We start from the raw sequence: 23,012 nt of genomic DNA, 5'->3' as shown, positions 1-23,012 counted from the left end.
ACTTTAAACACCCACCAAAGTTCTGTACATGGCTAGCAGACCCTCAAACCCTCCACCCACAGGTTGATGTGATATGCAGATTTGGACCTTTCCTCTACCACTTTTATCAGTTGATAAAATATCCTGCGACTTCGGCAGGATGTCAGTAAGGCTTGATGAGCCTGTGAAGAATGTCTGAGGGACTGTGAAATGATTATTTCACCCCCCTATGCAGTACAGCAGATAGTCACTAACTAAAATGGCGCTGGAAGAAATGGCAACAGTTTTACGGGCGCCTACCCAATTGTGCTATTATGTGGGGTTGTTTCACGTTATTTGTAACTTATTTTGTACATAATGTTTCTGCCACCGTATCTTACGGCAAAAAAAAGAGATTCTGGATATCAGAACAGTGATCACTCACCTCGGATTAGAAAAATATTTTTTCTTCAACAAGCAGGACAGGATATACGGCCAACACCCGACAAGGACAACATCCACGTCATTGGCAAGAGAAAGAGACACAGGTACAGAGGACACAGAGCGGGGTGCCTCGTAAGGATCCGCAGAAGGCGAGTGGGAAAGCTGCCGTCACCGTCAATATTAAATTAGACGAGGTACGATCACGAATATCCTACCAACGGGACATTAAAAACTGTAACATCTTATGTTTCACGGAATCGTGGCTGAATGATGACATGGATATTCAGCTAGCAGGATATACGCTGCACTGGCTAGATAGAACAGCACACTCTGGTGAGACGAGGGGGTGCATATGTTAGAGCAAAAAACAAGCCATGAGGTCGAAGGAATTGTCCATAGAGCATTGAAGATCCCCAAGAACACAGTGGCCTCCATCATTCTTAAATGGAAGAAGTTTGGAACCACCTCTTCCTAGTGCTGGCTGCCCGGCCAAACTGAGAAATCGGGGGAGAAGAGCCTTGGTCAGGGAGGCTACCAAGAATCCGATGGTCACTCTGACAGAGCTCCAGAGTTCCTCTATGGAGATGGAAGAACGTTCCAGAGGGACAACCATTTCTGCAGCACTCCACCAATCAGGCCTTTATGATAGAGTGGTCAGGCGGAAGCCACTCTTCAGTTAAAGGCACATGACAGCTCGCTTGGAGTTTGCCAAAAGGTACCCAAAGACTATCAGACCATGAAAAATAAGATTCTCTGATCTGAAACCAAGATTGAATTATTTGGCCTGAATGCAAAGCTGTCATCAATGCAAAGGATGGCTACTTTGAAGAATCTTAAATATATTTTTTGTTACTACATTATTCATTATGTGTTATTATTCTACAATGTAGAACATAGAAAAAAATAAATAAGAACAACACTTGAATGAGTAGGTGTGTCCAAACTTTTGATTGGTACTGTATGTTAAAACTTTTTTATTTTTTATAAATTAGCAAAAATGTCTAAAAACCTGTTTTTGCTTTGTCATTATGGGCTATTGTGTGTATTGATGAGGGAAAAAACTATTTAATTCATTTTAGAATAAGGCTGTAGCGTAACAAAATGTGGAAAAAGTCAAGAGGTCTGAATACTTTCCGAATGCACTGTATGTTGGGAAAAACCGCCTGACCATTGAAACCTGACTGACTCGTGTCTGACAGGATACCTATTCCTTCTGATTGGCACAATGACAAAAGGTTCGATTTTTTTCTGTTGTAGGGCAGGTGATTAATGAGCAAATACCACCAAATATGTCCCAATAGTTTAAACTTACCACAAAATGAGACAATGTGGCTGCTGTCTTCATGTACAAACTTCCTGGTGACAGCCTCTTCCATGATCTGCTTCACCTGTGAATGACAGGGGGAGGAGACACTCAGACCTTCTCTACAAAACCACTTATCTACGGGAGTGAGGAGGAGGGAAGGATTTATCAGTAAACATGTTTAGAATTAGTTTACATTGGGAACAGATAGGAGGGGAGGGAGACAGGAAGGGAGGTTGAGAGAGAGAGAGAGATAGAGAGAGAGAGATTAAGCAGTGCGGGAAGAGTCCATGCAAAGTTTGAAGGATGAGTCACCCAACTCGCATCAAGCAGATCACAGATGGATAGGGCTGAAGAGGGCTGATGTTGGGTGGGTGGGGGGCTAATTTATCCACACCTCTGGGGCCCACCTGACAGACTGGCTTTGCAATCAAACCTCTTTAGATGTGAATGGAGAAAAAGAGAGTGAGAGCACAGTGCCACACGCTTTTCATGTTTCACCAGGCATGGCACTATACGACACCTCTAATTGATTCAGTGACTTCGCAACCAGCAGAAACCTCACTCAGACACACAGCCTCGGAAAAACAAGCGGGAGGAGAGTTTTAGAGTACAAATGTTGGGTTTAATCAACACCAAGGTTTCCTCCTTGCAGACAGGCTGCTCACAGAGAGAGACAACATCAGACCTGCGCCCCAGATGCCTGATAACTCTGACCCTGGTGAATATGGTGACATATCCTAGCACTGCCATTGCTGTGTATCCTGGAAATCAGCCTGCAGATAGAGCAGCCCAGATAGCACTCATTTCCTGTTGTAATGGGTCTTTCCTCAGAGGAGTTATTACACTGCACAAAGAGAGGTGGTGCCTGCCTAGAGAACAACGCCACACACACAAACACACAGATACACAAACATCTGTGCAGACATAGAAGAGCTTTGAATATCACGACAGAGGGCAGATTTAAAAAATAATGCTCCATTAAAGCAAAATATTTCAAATTACTTGATTGTTTAACTGCCTCTGTTGCAATCTCTGATTGTAAATCTAGTATGGTTAAACAAACCTGGGCCTGGTTTCCCAAAAGCATCTTAAGTCTATGTTCATCGTTAGGACCTTGGAACAGATCCTCGTTACATCGCCAAGCTGTTTCCCAAAAGCATCTTAAGTCTATGTTCATCGTTAGGACCTTGGAACGGATCCTCGTTACATCGCCAAGCTGTTTCCCAAAAGCATATTAAGTCTATGTTCATCGTTAGGACCTTGGAACGGATCCTCGTTACATCGCCAAGCTGTTTCCCAAAAGCATCTTAAGTCTATGTTCATCGTTAGGACCTTGGAACGGATCCTCGTTACATCGCCAAGCTGTTTCCCAAAAGCATCTTAAGTCTATGTTCATCGTTAGGACTTTGGAACGGATCATCGTTACATCGCCAAGCTGTTTCCCAAAAGCATCTTAAGTCTATGTTCATCGTTAGGACCTTGGAACGGATCCTCGTTACATCGCCAAGCTGTTTCCCAAAAGCATCTTAAGTCTATGTTCACCGTTAGGACCTTGGAACGGATCCTCGTTACATCGCCAAGCTGTTTCCCAAAAGCATCTTAAGTCTATGTTCACCGTTAGGACCTTGGAACGGATCCTCGTTACATCGCCAAGCTGTTTCCCAAAAGCATCTTAAGTCTATGTTCATCGTTAGGACCTTGGAACGGATCCTCGTTACATCGCCAAGCTGTTTCCCAAAAGCATCTTAAGTCTATGTTCACCGTTAGGACCTTGGAACGGATCCTCGTTACATCGCCAAGCTGTTTCCCAAAAGCATCTTAAGTCTATGTTCACCGTTAGGACCTTGGAACGGATCCTCGTTACATCGCCAAGCTGTTTCCCAAAAGCATCTTAAGTCTATGTTCACCGTTAGGACCTTGGAACGGATCCTCGTTACATCGCCAAGCTGTTTCCCAAAAGCATCTTAAGTCTATGTTCACCGTTAGGACCTTGGAACGGATCCTCGTTACATCGCCAAGCTGTTTCCCAAAAGCATCTTAAGTCTATGTTCACCGTTAGGACCTTGGAACGGATCCTCGTTACATCGCCAAGCTGTTTCCCAAAAGCATCTTAAGTCTATGTTCATCGTTAGGACCTTGGAACGGATCCTCGTTACATCGCCTAGCTGTTTCCCAAAAGCATCTTAAGTCTATGTTCATCGTTAGGACCTTGGAACGGATCCTCGTTACATCGCCTAGCTGTTTCCCAAAAGCATCTTAAGTCTATGTTCATAGTTAGGACCTTGGAACGGATCCTCGTTACATCGCCAAGCTGTTTCCCAAAAGCATCTTAAGTCTATGTTCATCGTTAGGACCTTGGAACGGATCCTCGTTACATCGCCAAGCTGTTTCCCAAAAGCATCTTAAGTCTATGTTCATCGTTAGGACCTTGGAACGGATCCTCGTTACATCGCCAAGCTGTTTCCCAAAAGCATCTTAAGTCTATGTTCATCGTTAGGACCTTGAACGGATCCTCGTTACATCGCCAAGCTGTTTCCCAAAAGCATCTTAAGTCTATGTTCATCGTTAGGACCTTGGAACGGATCCTCGTTACATCGCCAAGCTGTTTCCCAAAAGCATCTTAAGTCTATGTTCATCGTTAGGACCTTGGAACGGATCCTCGTTACATCGTCAAGCTGTTTCCCAAAAGCATCTTAAGTCTATGTTCATCGTTAGGACCTTGGAACGGATCCTCGTTACATCGCCAAGCTGTTTCCCAAAAGCATCTTAAGTCTATGTTCATCGTTAGGACCTTGGAACGGATCCTCGTTACATCGCCAAGCTGTTTCCCAAAAGCATCTTAAGTCTATGTTCATCGTTAGGACCTTGGAACGGATCCTCGTTACATCGCCAAGCTGTTTCCCAAAAGCATCTTAAGTCTATGTTCATCGTTAGGACCTTGGAACGGATCCTCGTTACATCGTCAAGCTGTTTCCCAAAAGCATCTTAAGTCTATGTTCATCGTTAGGACCTTGGAACGGATCCTCGTTACATCGCCAAGCTGTTTCCCAAAAGCATCTTAAGTCTATGTTCATCGTTAGGACCTTGGAACGGATCCTCGTTACATCGCCAAGCTGTTTCCCAAAAGCATCTTAAGTCTATGTTCATCGTTAGGACCTTGGAACGGATCCTCGTTACATCGCCAAGCTGTTTCCCAAAAGCATCTTAAGTCTATGTTCATCGTTAGGACCTTGGAACGGATCCTCGTTACATCGCCAAGCTGTTTCCCAAAAGCATCTTAAGTCTATGTTCATCGTTAGGACCTTGGAACGGATCCTCGTTACATCGCCAAGCTGTTTCCCAAAAGCATCTTAAGTTTATGTTCATCGTTAGGACCTTGGAACGGATCCTCGTTACATCGCCAAGCTGTTTCCCAAAAGCATCTTAAGTCTATGTTCATCGTTAGGACCTTGGAACGGATCCTCGTTACATCGCCAAGCTGTTTCCCAAAAGCATCTTAAGTCTATGTTCATCGTTAGGACCTTGGAACGGATCCTCGTTACATCGCCAAGCTGTTTCCCAAAAGCATCTTAAGTCTATGTTCATCGTTAGGACCTTGGAACGGATCATCGTTACATCGCCAAGCTGTTTCCCAAAACCATAGTTTCTAAAGTTGCACTTGAAATGTCTTGTTATTTACCGACTGCCCAGACCACTAAGTGCATCGTTCAATGTGTTTTTTTCCTACCACATCACTTTATACACAGAAGATATCCACTAAACATAGAATCAAGATGTTTAACTGTCTCTCTGTGACCAATAACTTCACAACGAAGTTGACTGCAAACACAAAGTTGCCAATGTCTTTGTAATTGTTAAAAACAAGAAAAGGATCAAAAGATGCTTCAAATGAAAACTGGGATGACTGCAGTAAAATATAAATAGCCTACAGTATAGGCTACATAGACCTATATAATACAAAAATATTGAAATCAATTTCATGTTAATTCAATTGAGCTCTATTTTTCTAATTGTAGGCTACTGCCTGTAATTTGCCTAAATATATTGAATGATGTGTAACAACACGTGCACAATGATGTGCCAAATGTATCTGTGATTGATTGCATTATTATAGGGTAAGCATTAGAATAAGCAACCTCAATATTTGCAGCCATTAGGTGATAATATTGCTCTAGGAGCTGATGCGTCGTCAGTATTGTGGAAAAATTATAATGTTAAGGTAAAATTTGAATGGAGAAAGCTGATCAGAGAGCAGTGCTGCCTTTCTTTCGACACACTTACCAAATGTTTTTTCTGCATGGTGTTTTGGGAAATGTACGTTACATCTTCGGCCATTGTAGGAAAGATGCATCATTAAAACACTTGTAAGCCGAAGTTCCATTGCTATCGGGAAATCAGGCCCTGAAGGTAAAATGATCTGTCATAAGTGTAATAGAGGTGGTTCAGTGAACCATGATCATGTGATGAGTAACCTTGCCCCTGTAGACTTGCTAATGCCCTAGAATCAGATCAGTGTACAAACACAGTCTTTTGGCATACAGGAGAACGCAGTGTTTGAACCCAGATGGTCACATTGGTGTATATGGACTCTGTGAGGAGAAAGAGCTCAAATGGGTGTAAAGTGTAAGAGGCAAGCTAACAGGAGTTTGAGGTCAGGTCACATAAGGACAAACACAGCCATTTCAATTTGTGGATGTGAAATTTACCCATAACATGTTGGCTGGAGTACATTGGTGACACCACCTTCCCCGAGTTCCAGTTTTGTTGCTCTGTTGGCTAAAACATCCCCCCTTTAGCCCTCGGTACAGCCTCAATTTGTTGGGGCATGGACTCTACAAGGTGTTGAAAGCATTCTACATTCTACAGGGATTCTAAAGGGATGTTGGCCCATGCTGACTCCATTGCTTCCCAAAGTTGTGTCTAGTTGGCTGGATGTCCCTTTTGTGGTTGACTACTGTTGATACACACGGGAAACTGAACATGAAAAACCCAGCAGCGTTGCAGTTCTCGACACAAACCTACTACCATACCCGGTTCAAAGGCACTTAAAGGGGAATGTCAACCTGGCTCTGCCACGACATATAGTCATTAGTATTTTAACATTACGTTTTTATCATAAACATCACAATTATCCAAACCACAAGCTAGAACTAGCACATTTTAATTTTAATGGTAGAATCGGGAAGTTTCGACTCCCTGTGTTTTGACTCCCCATCCCATTCTTGTGTATTGGTGTCTCTGAGGGTTCTTTGGCCTAGTTTGCTAACTACCTATCTCAAAGAGTGCAGTGTATAAAGTCAGAACATCTGCTGTCTCAGCCACTGCCTGTCACCATGGGAGTATCCCAAGGCTCAATCCTAGGCCCCACGCTCTTCTCAATTTACATCAACAACATAGCTCAGGCAGTAGGAAGCTCTCTCGTTCATTTATATGCAGATAATACAGTTTATACTCAGCTGGCCCCTCCCTGGATTTTGTGTTAAACGCTCTACAACAAAGCTTTCTCTACCCTTAACCTTGGTTCGGAACACCTCCAAAACAAAGGTAATGCGGTTTGGTAAGAAGAATGCCCCTCTTCCCACAGGTGTTATTACAACCTCTGAGGGTTTAGAGCTTGAGGTAGTCACCTCATACAAGTACTTGGGAGTATGGCTAGACGGTACACTGTCCTTCTCTCAGCACATTTCAAAGCTGCAGGCTAAAGTTAAATCTAGACTCTTTCACCCCAGCTGCCAAAGTAATCCTAATTCAGATGGCCATCCTACCTATGCTAGATTATGGAGACGTAATTTATAGATCGCCAGGGAAGGGTGCTCTCGAGCGGCTAGATGTTCTTTACCATTCAGCCATCAGATTTTCCACCAATGCTCTTTATAGGACACATCACTGCACTCTATACTGCTCTGTAAACTGGTAATCTCTGTATACCCGTCACAAGACCCATAGTGCAGACACATAGTACTGACACATAGTACTGACACAGTACTGACACAGTACTGACACATAGTACTGACACATAGTACTGACACAGTACTGACACATAGTACTGACACAGCACTGACACAGTACTGACACATAGTACTGACACTCACTCCGCAGTAGTTGGGAAAGGGTATGGGAGCTGGACACACAGCAACCCAGACCCCCACTGCTGTCGGAGATCACACCTACTGACTCAAGGTAGTTGGGGAATGGGTAGGCGATTCAGATAATAATAATGATGGCGCTGATCATGATGTTTCATGTTAATGAATTGCTGTGCTGTAAACCCACACTTGAAAAACAATAAAAATATTAGTACAAAATAATAAAAAAAGGAACTAAATGTGTTACTCGCCCCAATATGCACACACACACACACACACACACACACACACACACACACACACACACACACACACACACACACACACACACACACACACACACACACACACACACACACACACACACACACACACACACACACACACACACACACACACACACTATAGCCCTCAGTGTGCTAGCTAGTGTATAATGTTCAGACTGCCCTGTCCTGATAGTTCTGCCACTCTCTCCAGACCCTGATTCAATGAGTCAACCCGAGGCCTTGAGAGCAAATCTGTCTCATTTGTCTGACATCACTGATATGGTATCGGATCAGTTGACTGGCTGGAGATATTACCTTCCATCTTTTATTTTTTTCCCACACACACAAAGTAGGTTTTGGTGCGTTAACCTTTGTGCTTCAATGTATTTCTCTGGAATGGATTACAGGATTGTCTGTCCTCTATAAACATTTTGAAGCAAAGCTTCACAGTGTTGTAATGTACTCCTGATACTGTAGTTTTTCTTTAAAACATTTAAATTAAAAGCATACATTTTATACAAAAGTGAAGTAGCTCTGAATCCCCTTGTTTTCTCCCTGAGCCCTCCCCATCCAGGTGCTTGGAAAGCAGGAAGCAGTCATTTCAAAGGAAGCACCTGCTTTTCTCCCACAAGGCTACTGACGGAGAGAGCAACAAGAGAAAACAACAACAACAAAACCCTATAATAAAACTAGCCCTGATTGCACTCGCTCTTGGGTGCCCGCCATCTGTGAGTCACTCCAGGCAGATTGAGATCTGAAAGGAAGCGTTAGCCGTTGACTAATATGGCTGTTATCTTTAGGAAACATTTTCAAAATGCTTTTGTCAATTTGAACATTGAACATATAGGGTAGATATTTTCAATATGCCTTCAGAAATACTACTACTACTACTACTAATTATTATTATTATTACTACTACAGTACATGGTATTTATATCGCGCTTTTCTAGGACCCAAAGTCGCTTTACATAGTTTTCTGAAAAGTGAAAAATACTGGTGACTCATGAAGTAAGCGAACTGAGACTTGAAGTGTGTAATGAAGTGAAGGGTGTAAGTACAGCATATATAAAATGTTGCCCTTTGAAAGCATTAAAATAGAAAAAATATATACCAGTTACAAACCAATCATGATGCAGTGTTGACCTGCAATTGGTTGTCTGAGACCACAGTCTTGTCAGCTACAGCAACGATAATCAGCCACAAACACGACTCATGCTGCCATCACAATAACAATAGCATTCCCAAAGCCTGATCTCTCACACACACACACACACACACACACACACACACACACACACACACACACACACACACACACACACACACACACACACACACACACACACACACACACACACGCACACCCTTGGGATTTAATAACTGTTCATCATGAGCTTCATCATGAGCACACAAGCCTAAGATTACCATGCGCACTGCCAAGCATCGGTTGGAGTTGAGTAAAGCTCGTCGCCATTGGTATACGGATCAGTGGAAACAAATTCTCTGGAGTGATGAATCACGCTTCACCATCTGGCAGTCTAACGGACAAATCTGGCAGATGTTTGGCAGATGCCAGGAGAACGCTACCTGCCCGAATGCATAGTGCCAACTGTAAAGTTTGGTGGAAGAGGAATAATGGTCTGGGGCTGTTTTTCTTGCTTCAGGCTAGGCCCCTTAGTTCCACTGAAGGGAAATCTTAAAGCTACAGCATACAATGACATTGTAGACGATTCCGTGCTTCCAACTTTGTGGCAACAGTTTGAAGAAGGCCCTTTTCTACTTCAGCATGACAATGCTCCCGTGCACCAAGCGAGGTCCATACAAAAATGCTTTGTCGAGATCAGTGTGGAAAAACTCATCGAACACCTTTGGGATTAATTGGAACCCCAACTACGAGCCTGGCCTAATCGCCCAACATCAGTTCCCGACCTCACTAATGCTCTTGTGGCTGAATGGAAGCAAGTCCCTGCAGCAATGTTCCAACATCTAGTGGAAAGCCTTCCCATGAGAATGGAGGCTGTTATAGCAGCAAAGGTGGGACCAACTCCATATTAATGCCCATGATTTTGGAATGATGTGTTCGACGAGCAGGTGTCCACATACTTTTGGTCATGTAGTGTACTTCAACATCTGTGAATCTGTGTACATGACAAATAAACTTTGATTTGATGTACATTGATTGGTAGGCAGCTAAAATGTGCACACTGCAGGGCACGTCAATTCTCTCAAGTCTTACTAGTCCTATCCTCCCATCAGTCAGAATCTGGATCCCATCCAGCCATCACAGAATCTAACTGGTGAGATGTCTTAGCAGACAAGCTGCGGGTTTCTATGGCGACAGCACGAGTTACATTGTCGCCTGAGCAGAGTCCACAGCAGCTATCTCTGAGAGATAGAGTACGTCAACAAGCCCATTCATAACACAGATAACTGGTATCACGCATAATCATTGGTTCACATTTCCCTTCATCAGCATAGGAAACAGTTAGGTGGAGGGATACAGACAGTTTAATTTCATAATTCCAGAACAATAAATATGTTGGACCCTGGAAACTGTGCATATTGTTCTTTCCCAAAAAGGTGAAATTTCATCCTTATGTGCACGTTTGAGGCTGGAGTCCTCTTTTCTAACATTTCTCTTGTATGACATTTAGACAAAATTGATTTGGTACCCCTATGAGCAATACTACTTTTGACAGCTAACAGCAGCCTTGTTTATGCCCAAAGGACAAGATCACATCCATGCTGAAACAATATGAATCTTTACTGTTGCGTTCTTCAAGGACTGGCATCATTAGATGAGGAGCATTCAGTACGTTCTCACTCAAGTATCACTCTACATCTCTGCTGTCACAGTGGGGACAACATCATATCAAACCTGGCAACCCTCCACTACCGTGTAATGGGGCTTGGATAGAGCAGAAGCAGGTTTTACACAGTCTTCACATGAACTCCTCGTCTACAGCCACAATCAGAACAGAGGGAAGACACACCATTCCTCATCCCCATGGGCTATTATAGTGAAAAACAACTTGCACAATCATGTCAGCCTTACAATTAATACATTTTAATTCGCAGACGCTCTTATCCAGAGCGACTTACCTATTACTCAGGCATACTCCTGCATGGACTGTTCCAGATTTGATATGACAGAAAATGGTTGTAGGTGGCTAACATCTGTTGACAGTTCCTACCGTGCATGTTTAGAGTGAATGACTCACATCATACTGAGAAGTGATAGTCTTGAGACAAGACTGATGAATTCATTCACATTAAAATGAATAGGGTAAAAAGGTAGTTTAACTAATTACTATTTTGTAGTATATATTATGAATCTGCCAACACTAGTAATAACCATTGTTTAATCACAAAGCTTGATAACACATTCCCCTGAGTAAAACAGGTTAAATATGCAAAACCATGTAGCTATGGGAACCCGGGTGATTACCTCATTATCAATGACAACAGAGGATTCCCTTTCCTGTGATCCGTCATGTGTCTCACCCAGGTAATAACACACTTTTTGGCTCAAGGGCTACATCGGTTTTTCGAGAGCCACACAGATTTATTTTTGACCATTTTTCAAAATCTATTGCGAGGCCAGAAAAAGGGCAGTTATTTGAAAATATATACAGTACCAGTCAAAAGTCTGAATACTTATGTGAATAAGGTATTTAAGTTATTTTTTTATTATAAATATGCAAACATTTCTAACGACCTGTTTTCACGTTGTCATTATGGGGTATTGTGTGTCAAATTATGTTTGTATTTTATTTAACCAATTTTAGAATAAGGCTGTAACAAAATGTGGAAAAGGTGAATGGGTCTGAATACTTTCCGAGTGCACTGTTTATACACTACTGGTCAAAAGTATTTGAACTCCTACTCATTCAAGGGTTTTTCTTTATTTATACTATTTTCTACATGGTAGAATAATAGTGTAGACATCAAAACTATGAAATAACACATATGGAATCATGTAGTAACCAAAGAAGTGTTAAACAAATCAAAATATATTTTATATTTGAGATTCTTCAAAGTAGCCACCCAATGCCTTGACAGCTTTGCATAATCTTGGCATGCTCTCAACCAGCTTCATGAGGTAGCGGAAGTTAATTTGTGGAATTTCTTTCCTTCTTAATGCGTTCGAGCCAATCAGTTGTGTTGTGACAAGCTAGGGTGGTATACAAGATAGCCCTATTTGGTAAAATACCAAGTTCATATTATGGCAAGAACAGCTCAAATAAGCAAAGAGAAACAACAATCCATCATTACTTTCAGACATGAAGGTCAGTCAATGTGGAACATTTCAATAACTTTTAAAGTTTCTTTAAGTGCAGTCGCAAAAACCATCAAGCGTTATGATGAAACTGGCTCTCATGACGACCGCCACAGGAAAGGAAGACCCAGAGTTACCTCTGCTGCAGAGGATAAGTTCATTAGGGTTACCAGCCTCAGATATTGCAGCCCAAATAAATGCTTCATGGAGTTCAAGTAACAGACACATCGCAACATCAATTGTTCAGAGGAGGCTGCATGAATCAGGCCTTCATGGTCGAATTGCTGCAAAGAAACCTCTAATAAAGGACACCAATAATAAGAAGAGACTTGCTTGGGCCAAGAAACACAAGCGATGGAAATCTATCCTTTGGTCTGATGAGTCCAAATTTGAGATTTTTGGTTCCAACAGCCGTGTATTTGTGAGACCAAGTAGGTGTACGGATGATTGCCGCATGTGTGGTTCCCACTGTGAAGCATGGAGGAGGAGGTGTGATGGTGTGTGGGTGCTTTGATGGTGACTGTCAGTGATTTATTTAGAATTCAAGGCACACTTAACCAGCATGGCTACCACAGCATTCTGCAGCGATACGCATATGCTTATCGCTATATGGATACAGTGCCTTGATACATTTAGTGCTCAAACCTCTGACAGCTGAACCGTGAGGTGGACAATTATTGTTCCAGGAAAGTAGCCAAAAATAATCATAATTGGCTATTAGGTTTTGCGTAAGCTTCACATCGAAACACAATGAATAGTGTTTTGTAATTTGTTATAGGTTGTTTTTAAGGACACAAAAATGTGCCTCATTTGGCCAACATCCCTAAATTATTGATGGCGCTGGCTGTGCCAGGTTGGATCTGAATGCATATGGATATCCGTAAAATGTCTCAAATGTCCGGTTTATTCAAATCTTGTCATGTTGTCCGGCGCCAAATTTTCCTGAAGGATACTCTGAAATGGCATATTGTTTTTATGAAGATTTAAGAATATTCACATGAACATCTATGCCAATTGGATGGAAACCTAGCTATAGACGCCCTAAAGACTCTAGTAAATGTGCTAGTCCAATGTCACATTGATTATGCCTGCACATCATGGTTCACTAGCAGCCCCAAACATCTAAAGAATAAGCTACCAGCCAAACAAGCTTGTAAGAATTGTACTAAAACTCTCCCCTGATACTCATCTAGAGGTTGAGCATTTTTTCCTTTCTATCTATGTAATTATATATGTATTTAGGTCAAAAATAAGGACCACAATGGAAATAAGTCCCCGATTTTATTGTGCAATCCCGGTCACTTTAAAAAATCTTTCTGTATATATGTATTTTTTTAACTGACAAATAAAGTCAATCAATCCAAACTGTGCAATGGCCAATTGATGAATGGAAAACGACATCCGCTACAAAACACCAAAAAGTTGAATTACATTCGGAGAAGCCTTCGATACTGGGTAGGAATGGATGTATTTTCTGTTTGTCAAGATTAACATAGTCTACCTTGATTTGGACCAGCCCCTCTCCCCCAGTCAATTTCCATATGTCCCTAAGTAAGCAGCCATGCTAAAAAAGGTGACTGATAGAGAAATGAAAATGAAAGATGAGCCGTTGTCCTCTGTGCCCTACTCTTTCATGAGTGTGTAGCTCTCTCCTTATGTAAACACAGGTGTTTTGTGACGTGTGTATGTGTGTAGCAGAGGGGAAGAGAGAGACACAGGGAAAGAGAGAGTGATAGAGAGAGCACCAAGATACACCCAGTATATGCTATTCTTAAGCAGGCTTCTGTCACTGAAGCATATTGTTCTGGCCTACACTCTTATAAAAAAGGGTTCTTCACCTGTAGGAAACGCTTTTTGGTTCCAGGTATAACCCTTTTAGGTTCTATATAGCACTTTTTTGTGTGTAGACCCACTAAACAAAGTGGAACGTAACCAGTTAGTAAGGGAGAGCTTTTCAGCATTCACTGCCAAGCCACCAAACAAACAGTACCCAAGCTAAGAAATTAGAGAAATAATTAATGAATACAAACAGAGCGAGTACATCTGAATCACTATCATTACTGGCGTATATGTCCGGGTGAACATTCCCTACTGCATCGTATTTGTGATGGGGCAGGTAGCCTAGCAGTTGGGCCAGTAACTGAAAGGTTGGTGGTTCGAATTCCTGAGATGACTAAGTGAAAAATCTGTTGATGTGCCTTGAGTAAAGCACTTAACCCTAATTGCTCCTCTAAGTTGCTCTGGATAAGAGTGACTGATAAATTACTCAAATGTACATTTGTTGGTGGTATCCTTCGTTTGACATAGTTTCTTACAATGCATGTAGCCTAGCAGCTGAATGTTCATTAAGCTAAAGGCTCAACAGATGGCCACTGCCTTTGTCCTTTATGCCTACCATTTGCATTGAAATGGCAAAAAAGGAAGCTTTTATTAAGTCACTTTTAGTGGCTCAAGTTCCATTTCCTTTCAGCAACCTCTTGTGCAGGGTGCTCTACCTCTTATCACCCTGGCGTAAAGATATCTTTTCATCTGTGCTTTACATTTTTTTTTTAAATCGTCTAAATCCGTTTACTTCCATTTTCACTCCAATAGTTGCCACTGGGCTTTCAGATCACTGACTCAGACTATTCTGTGTGCCTCAGAGGTGTGCTGGAGAGTCTAGCAATCATATCACTGACTCAGACTATTCTGTGTGCCTCAGAGGTGTGCTGGAGAGTCTAGCAATCAGATCACTGACTCAGACTATTCTGTGTGCCTCAGAGGTGTGCTGGAGAGTCTAGCAATCATATCACTGACTCAGACTATTCTGTGTGCCTCAGAGGTGTGCTGGAGAGTCTAGCAATCATATCACTGACTCAGACTATTCTGTGTGCCTCAGAGGTGTGCTGGAGAGTCTAGCAATCAGATCACTGACTCAGACTATTCTGTGTGCCTCAGAGGTGTGCTGGAGAGTCTAGCAATCATATCACTGACTCAGACTATTCTGTGTGCCTCAGAGGTGTGCTGGAGAGTCTAGCAATCATATCACTGACTCAGACTATTCTGTGTGCCTCAGAGGTGTGCTGGAGAGTCTAGCAATCAGATCACTGACTCAGACTATTCTGTGTGCCTCAGAGGTGTGCTGGAGAGTCTAGCAATCATATCACTGACTCAGACTATTCTGTGTGCCTCAGAGGTGTGCTGGAGAGTCTAGCAATCATATCACTGACTCAGACTATTCTGTGTGCCTCAGAGGTGTGCTGGAGAGTCTAGCAATCATATCACTGACTCAGACTATTCTGTGTGCCTCAGAGGTGTGCTGGAGAGTCTAGCAATCATATCACTGACTCAGACTATTCTGTGTGCCTCAGAGGTGTGCTGGAGAGTCTAGCAATCATATCACTGACTCAGACTATTCTGTGTGCCTCAGAGAGTGTGCTGGAGAGTCTAGCAATCATATCACTGACTCAGACTATTCTGTGTGCCTCAGAGGTGTGCTGGAGAGTCTAGCAATCATATCACTGACTCAGACTATTCAGTGTGCCTCAGAGGTGTGCTGGAGAGTCTAGCAATCATATCACTGACTCAGACTATTCTGTGTGCCTCAGAGGTGTGCTGGAGAGTCTAGCAATCATTTCACTGACTCAGACTATTCTGTGTGCCTCAGAGGTGTGCTGGAGAGTCTAGCAATCATATCACTGACTCAGACTATTCTGTGTGCCTCAGAGGTGTGCTGGAGAGTCTAGCAATCATATCACTGACTCAGACTATTCTGTGTGCCTCAGAGGTGTGCTGGAGAGTCTAGCAATCATATCACTGACTCAGACTATTCTGTGTGCCTCAGAGGTGTGCTGGAGAGTCTAGCAATCATATCACTGACTCAGACTATTCTGTGTGCCTCAGAGGTGTGCTGGAGAGTCTAGCAATCATATCACTGACTCAGACTATTCTGTGGGCCTCAGAGGTGTGCTGGAGAGTCTAGCAATCATATCACTGACTCAGACTATTCTGTGTGCCTCAGAGGTGTGCTGGAGAGTCTAGCAATCATATCACTGACTCAGACTATTCTGTGTGCCTCAGAGGTGTGCTGGAGAGTCTAGCAATCATATCACTGACTCAGACTATTCTGTGTGCCTCAGAGGTGTGCTGGAGAGTCTAGCAATCATATCACTGACTCAGACTATTCTGTGTGCCTCAGAGGTGTGCTGGAGAGTCTAGCAATCAGATCACTGACTCAGACTATTCTGTGTGCCTCAGAGGTGTGCTGGAGAGTCTAGCAATCATATCACTGACTCAGACTATTATGTGTGCCTCAGAGGTGTGCTGGAGAGTCTAGCAATCATATCACTGACTCAGACTATTCTGTGTGCCTCAGAGGTGTGCTGGAGAGTCTAGCAATCATATCACTGACTCAGACTATTCTGTGTGCCTCAGAGGTGTGCTGGAGAGTCTAGCAATCAGATCACTGACTCAGACTATTCTGTGTGCCTCAGAGGTGTGCTGGAGAGTCTAGCAATCAGATCACTGACTCAGACTATTCTGTGTGCCTCAGAGGTGTGCTGGAGAGTCTAGCAATCATATCACTGACTCAGACTATTCTGTGTGCCTCAGAGGTGTGCTGGAGAGTCTAGCAATCATATCACTGACTCAGACTATTCTGTGTGCCTCAGAGGTGTGCTGGAGAGTCTAGCAATCATTTCACTGACTCAGACTATTCTGTGTGCCTCAGAGGTGTGCTGGAGAGTCTAGCAATCATATCACTGACTCAGACTATTCTGTGTGCCTCAGAGGTGTGCTGGAGAGTCTAGCAATCATATCACTGACTCAGACTATTCTGTGTGCCTCAGAGGTGTGCTGGAGAGTCTAGCAATCATATCACTGACTCAGACTATTCTGTGTGCCTCAGAGGTGTGCTGGAGAGTCTAGCAATCAGATCACTGACTCAGACTATTCTGTGTGCCTCAGAGGTGTGCTGGAGAGTCTAGCAATCAGATCACTGACTCAGACTATTCTGTGTGCCTCAGAGGTGTGCTGGAGAGTCTAGCAATCATATCACTGACTCAGACTATTATGTGTGCCTCAGAGGTGTGCTGGAGAGTCTAGCAATCATATCACTGACTCAGACTATTCTGTGTGCCTCAGAGGTGTGCTGGAGAGTCTAGCAATCATATCACTGACTCAGACTATTCTGTGTGCCTCAGAGGTGTGCTGGAGAGTCTAGCAATCATATCACTGACTCAGACTATTCTGTGTGCCTCAGAGGTGTGCTGGAGAGTCTAGCAATCAGATCACTGACTCAGACTATTCTGTGTGCCTCAGAGGTGTGCTGGAGAGTCTAGCAATCATATCACTGACTCAGACTATTCTGTGTGCCTCAGAGGTGTGCTGGAGAGTCTAGCAATCATATCACTGACTCAGACTATTCTGTGTGCCTCAGAGGTGTGCTGGAGAGTCTAGCAATCATATCACTGACTCAGACTATTCTGTGTGCCTCAGAGGTGTGCTGGAGAGTCTAGCAATCAGATCACTGACTCAGACTATTCTGTGTGCCTCAGAGGTGTGCTGGAGAGTCTAGCAATCAGATCACTGACTCAGACTATTCTGTGTGCCTCAGAGGTGTGCTGGAGAGTCTAGCAATCATATCACTGACTCAGACTATTCTGTGTGCCTCAGAGGTGTGCTGGAGAGTCTAGCAATCATATCACTGACTCAGACTATTCTGTGTGCCTCAGAGGTGTGCTGGAGAGTCTAGCAATCATTTCACTGACTCAGACTATTCTGTGTGCCTCAGAGGTGTGCTGGAGAGTCTAGCAATCATATCACTGACTCAGACTATTCTGTGTGCCTCAGAGGTGTGCTGGAGAGTCTAGCAATCATATCACTGACTCAGACTATTCTGTGTGCCTCAGAGGTGTGCTGGAGAGTCTAGCAATCATATCACTGACTCAGACTATTCTGTGTGCCTCAGAGGTGTGCTGGAGAGTCTAGCAATCAGATCACTGACTCAGACTATTCTGTGTGCCTCAGAGGTGTGCTGGAGAGTCTAGCAATCAGATCACTGACTCAGACTATTCTGTGTGCCTCAGAGGTGTGCTGGAGAGTCTAGCAATCATATCACTGACTCAGACTATTATGTGTGCCTCAGAGGTGTGCTGGAGAGTCTAGCAATCATATCACTGACTCAGACTATTCTGTGTGCCTCAGAGGTGTGCTGGAGAGTCTAGCAATCATATCACTGACTCAGACTATTCTGTGTGCCTCAGAGGTGTGCTGGAGAGTCTAGCAATCATATCACTGACTCAGACTATTCTGTGTGCCTCAGAGGTGTGCTGGAGAGTCTAGCAATCAGATCACTGACTCAGACTATTCTGTGTGCCTCAGAGGTGTGCTGGAGAGTCTAGCAATCATATCACTGACTCAGACTATTCTGTGTGCCTCAGAGGTGTGCTGGAGAGTCTAGCAATCATATCACTGACTCAGACTATTCTGTGTGCCTCAGAGGTGTGCTGGAGAGTCTAGCAATCATTTCACTGACTCAGACTATTCTGTGTGCCTCAGAGGTGTGCTGGAGAGTCTAGCAATCATATCACTGACTCAGACTATTCTGTGTGCCTCAGAGGTGTGCTGGAGAGTCTAGCAATCATATCACTGACTCAGACTATTCTGTGTGCCTCAGAGGTGTGCTGGAGAGTCTAGCAATCATATCACTGACTCAGACTATTCTGTGTGCCTCAGAGGTGTGCTGGAGAGTCTAGCAATCATATCACTGACTCAGACTATTCTGTGTGCCTCAGAGGTGTGCTGGAGAGTCTAGCAATCATATCACTGACTCAGACTATTCTGTGTGCCTCAGAGGTGTGCTGGAGAGTCTAGCAATCATATCACTGACTCAGACTATTCTGTGTGCCTCAGAGGTGTGCTGGAGAGTCTAGCAATCATTTCACTGACTCAGACTATTCTGTGTGCCTCAGAGGTGTGCTGGAGAGTCTAGCAATCATATCACTGACTCAGACTATTCTGTGTGCCTCAGAGGTGTGCTGGAGAGTCTAGCAATCATATCACTGACTCAGACTATTCTGTGTGCCTCAGAGGTGTGCTGGAGAGTCTAGCAATCAGATCACTGACTCAGACTATTCTGTGTGCCTCAGAGGTGTGCTGGAGAGTCTAGCAATCATATCACTGACTCAGACTATTCTGTGTGCCTCAGAGGTGTGCTGGAGAGTCTAGCAATCATATCACTGACTCAGACTATTCTGTGTGCCTCAGAGGTGTGCTGGAGAGTCTAGCAATCATATCACTGACTCAGACTATTCTGTGTGCCTCAGAGGTGTGCTGGAGAGTCTAGCAATCATTTCACTGACTCAGACTATTCTGTGTGCCTCAGAGGTGTGCTGGAGAGTCTAGCAATCATATCACTGACTCAGACTATTCTGTGTGCCTCAGAGGTGTGCTGGAGAGTCTAGCAATCATATCACTGACTCAGACTATTCTGTGTGCCTCAGAGGTGTGCTGGAGAGTCTAGCAATCATATCACTGACTCAGACTATTCTGTGTGCCTCAGAGGTGTGCTGGAGAGTCTAGCAATCATATCACTGACTCAGACTATTCTGTGTGCCTCAGAGGTGTGCTGGAGAGTCTAGCAATCATATCACTGACTCAGACTATTCTGTGTGCCTCAGAGGTGTGCTGGAGAGTCTAGCAATCATATCACTGACTCAGACTATTCTGTGTGCCTCAGAGGTGTGCTGGAGAGTCTAGCAATCATATCACTGACTCAGACTATTCTGTGTGCCTCAGAGGTGTGCTGGAGAGTCTAGCAATCATATCACTGACTCAGACTATTCTGTGTGCCTCAGAGGTGTGCTGGAGAGTCTAGCAATCATATCACTGACTCAGACTATTCTGTGTGCCTCAGAGGTGTGCTGGAGAGTCTAGCAATCATATCACTGACTCAGACTATTCTGTGTGCCTCAGAGGTGTGCTGGAGAGTCTAGCAATCATATCACTGACTCAGACTATTCTGTGTGCCTCAGAGGTGTGCTGGAGAGTCTAGCAATCATATCACTGACTCAGACTATTCTGTGTGCCTCAGAGGTGTGCTGGAGAGTCTAGCAATCATATCACTGACTCAGACTATTCTGTGTGCCTCAGAGGTGTGCTGGAGAGTCTAGCAATCATATCACTGACTCAGACTATTCTGTGTGCCCCAGAGGTGTGCTGGAGAGTCTAGCAATCATATTGTATAATTGGAGAAACACAGACTGCTCTGGTCATGTGATCCGTCTTCACTCCACTGCAGTTTATTTAAAAATCAGCTACATTGTAAGTGCTGAGCACTAGGGAGCTAAACCTGGGGGGGATCCTGAGGAAAGTGAATCTCAGTAGGCTCTCTTAACACAGGCAGGTTTAAATACAGGGTTGGTCTGTACTCTGCTGATAAGGCTGGTGACAGGCATTTATGAAGATCAGGAGTAAGTGACAGGAGATTAAATCTCTCTTTCATTCATACCCAGACTTGGACAATTTGATGTCTTTGTGTGCTTGACACAAGGTCTTACGCTTTTATGAGACCAATAAAGATAAAGTCTGAGTCTTCCGACAAAACCGAACAATCACTTCACAAATATTCCCTGAAGACAGGAGAGGAAAATAACTGTATTTCTCTGATCCATTATTGGTCTACTACACCAAGTATGAGACGTTTAACAATCTGACCCAAAGACATCCTGGAAATATTGAAATGGTTTGATGAAGAAGATGCTGATGATGACAATAGAAATAGAGTGGGGGAAACCTCAGCCTCCACTTCAGAGTTGATTGCAAGGAGTATTGATGTCTCTGGGGGGTTTTTGGCTTGGTTTGCTAACTACCTTTCTCAAAGAGTGCAGTGTATAAAGTCAGAACATCTGCTGTCTCAGCCATCCCAAGGCTCGATCCTAAGCCCCATGCTCTTCTCAATTTACATCAACAATTTAGCTCAGGCAGTAGGAAGCTCTCTCATCCATTTATATGCAGATGATACGGTCTTATACTCAGCTGGCCCCTCCCCGTATTTTGTGTTAAACACTCTACAACAAAGCTTTCTTAGTGTCCAACAAGCTTTCTCTACCCTTAACCTTGTTCTGAACATCCCCAAAACAAAGGTCATGTGGTTTGGTAAGAATAATGCCCCTCTCCCCACAGGTGTGATTACTACCTCTGAGGGTTTAGAGCTTGAGTTAGTCACCTCATACAAGTACTTGGGAGTATGGCTAGACGGTACACTGACCTTGTCTCAGCACATATCAAAGCTGTTCAATCTAGACTTGGTTTCCTCTATCGTAATCGCTCCTCTTTCACCCCAGCTGCCAAACTAACCCTGATTCAGATGACCATCCTACCCATGCTAGATTATGGAGAGGTAATTCATAGATCGGCAGATAAAATGTGCTTTACCATTCGGCCATCAGATTTGCCACCAATACTCCGCTCCTGTCCCAGCAAAAGGCCTTTTGCCTTTTGGTAGGCCCTCATTGTACATAAGAATTTGTTCTTAACTGACTTGTCTAGTTAAATAAAGGTTGAACAAAACAAAAAAGTTATTCACAAGATTTCACAACTGTGCGATGAGGTTAGGGTGGACTCTTTAATCCAAATGGGTTGATACATGTTTACTTAAAACTGTTAAAACTTGTTATCGCATGTATGAGCCCTTATTATTAAAGTGATAATAATTTATTTTACCGTTTTAGCCAATCTTCTTCTTAACCATTAAAAAAATTATCGAGTCGTTTTGGCTAGACATGTTTGGAGAATGTAGCAATACTTGTTGACACGGATTGTATCCGTTAGGGGTGCATTCAAATGCACCGGGAAAGAGCTCTGTGTTAAAAAACGTTTTGGGAAGTCGAAAATGATCTAAAACTGCACTATACCTTTAAAATGACAAGCATTTCTATGCAACACTTCTTCAATTCTTCAACATCTATAGCTTATTTAGTCAGTATCATAATGAGATGCTAGTAAGACAGAGGGCGAATGCAGTCTTGCATGACTGCATTCTACAGGCTAGCTGGATTTTCATGACAGGACCCTCCCTATACATATATTATTTATAGTTCAACTATATACCCTAACCCATAATTAAAGACTTAATTAGTTATAAGAATATGGTCAACTTCAAAATATATATTACACCTTGTCCTAATGTTCATCTTATTTGCAAAGATTGACAGCAAATACAAGAGTGGATGTAGTAGCCTAGTATTTTCATAATATGTGCACACAAAAAGAAAATGGTAACAGTTACTGTAAAAGTAAATGAATGAACAAAAAACAAGCATAGCGTATCTACTCAGGGAGGGAGTATTTTAGCCATACGCATAACCAAAGTGTTTGTTTCACCTATTTGATAATTGTTGCAGACTGGCAAAAACACCCACCTCCTTCTTGACAGTGCGCAGCAGCTTCTGTCGCGTCTCCGCTTGTAAAACATAACAGAAAGGGTTTCATGTCATTTATTTTATAACACATTTCCTTTCACATTTACATCTTCAGCACATGATGGATATTGAATTTGGTTGTTCTATACGGTCCTGTGTTCTCTCACCTGCCATTGTGGTTGCTGTTGTTGTTGTTGTTTATGTTGTTGTTTATGTTGCTATGGAATCGGGTCCACTTTACGTAGCTCCTTCACACTGCTCCCGTCAGTTCAA

The 23,012-nt window shown here is 43.2% G+C and overlaps 1 protein-coding gene across 1 annotated transcript in view; it reads right to left on the bottom strand.

The window, feature by feature from the left end:
• LOC115111343 (small G protein signaling modulator 1-like) overlaps positions 1 to 23,012 on the bottom strand; it is an 82,198-nt gene extending 59,186 nt beyond the window's left edge. Inside the window, exons 1-3 of the mRNA XM_029637287.2 lie at positions 22,907 to 23,012; positions 22,740 to 22,780; positions 1,715 to 1,790 (exon numbers count right to left, since the gene is read on the bottom strand). Of these exons, the coding sequence (XP_029493147.1) occupies positions 1,715 to 1,790; positions 22,740 to 22,780; positions 22,907 to 22,913 (124 nt within the window). The 5' untranslated portion in view covers positions 22,914 to 23,012. The remainder of the gene's footprint in view (positions 1 to 1,714; positions 1,791 to 22,739; positions 22,781 to 22,906) is intronic.

This window comes from Oncorhynchus nerka, linkage group LG27 (assembly GCF_034236695.1).
Source record: "Oncorhynchus nerka isolate Pitt River linkage group LG27, Oner_Uvic_2.0, whole genome shotgun sequence".
NCBI classification, from domain to species: domain Eukaryota; kingdom Metazoa; phylum Chordata; class Actinopteri; order Salmoniformes; family Salmonidae; genus Oncorhynchus; species Oncorhynchus nerka.
This window is presented reverse-complemented; position numbering and strand designations above follow the sequence as displayed.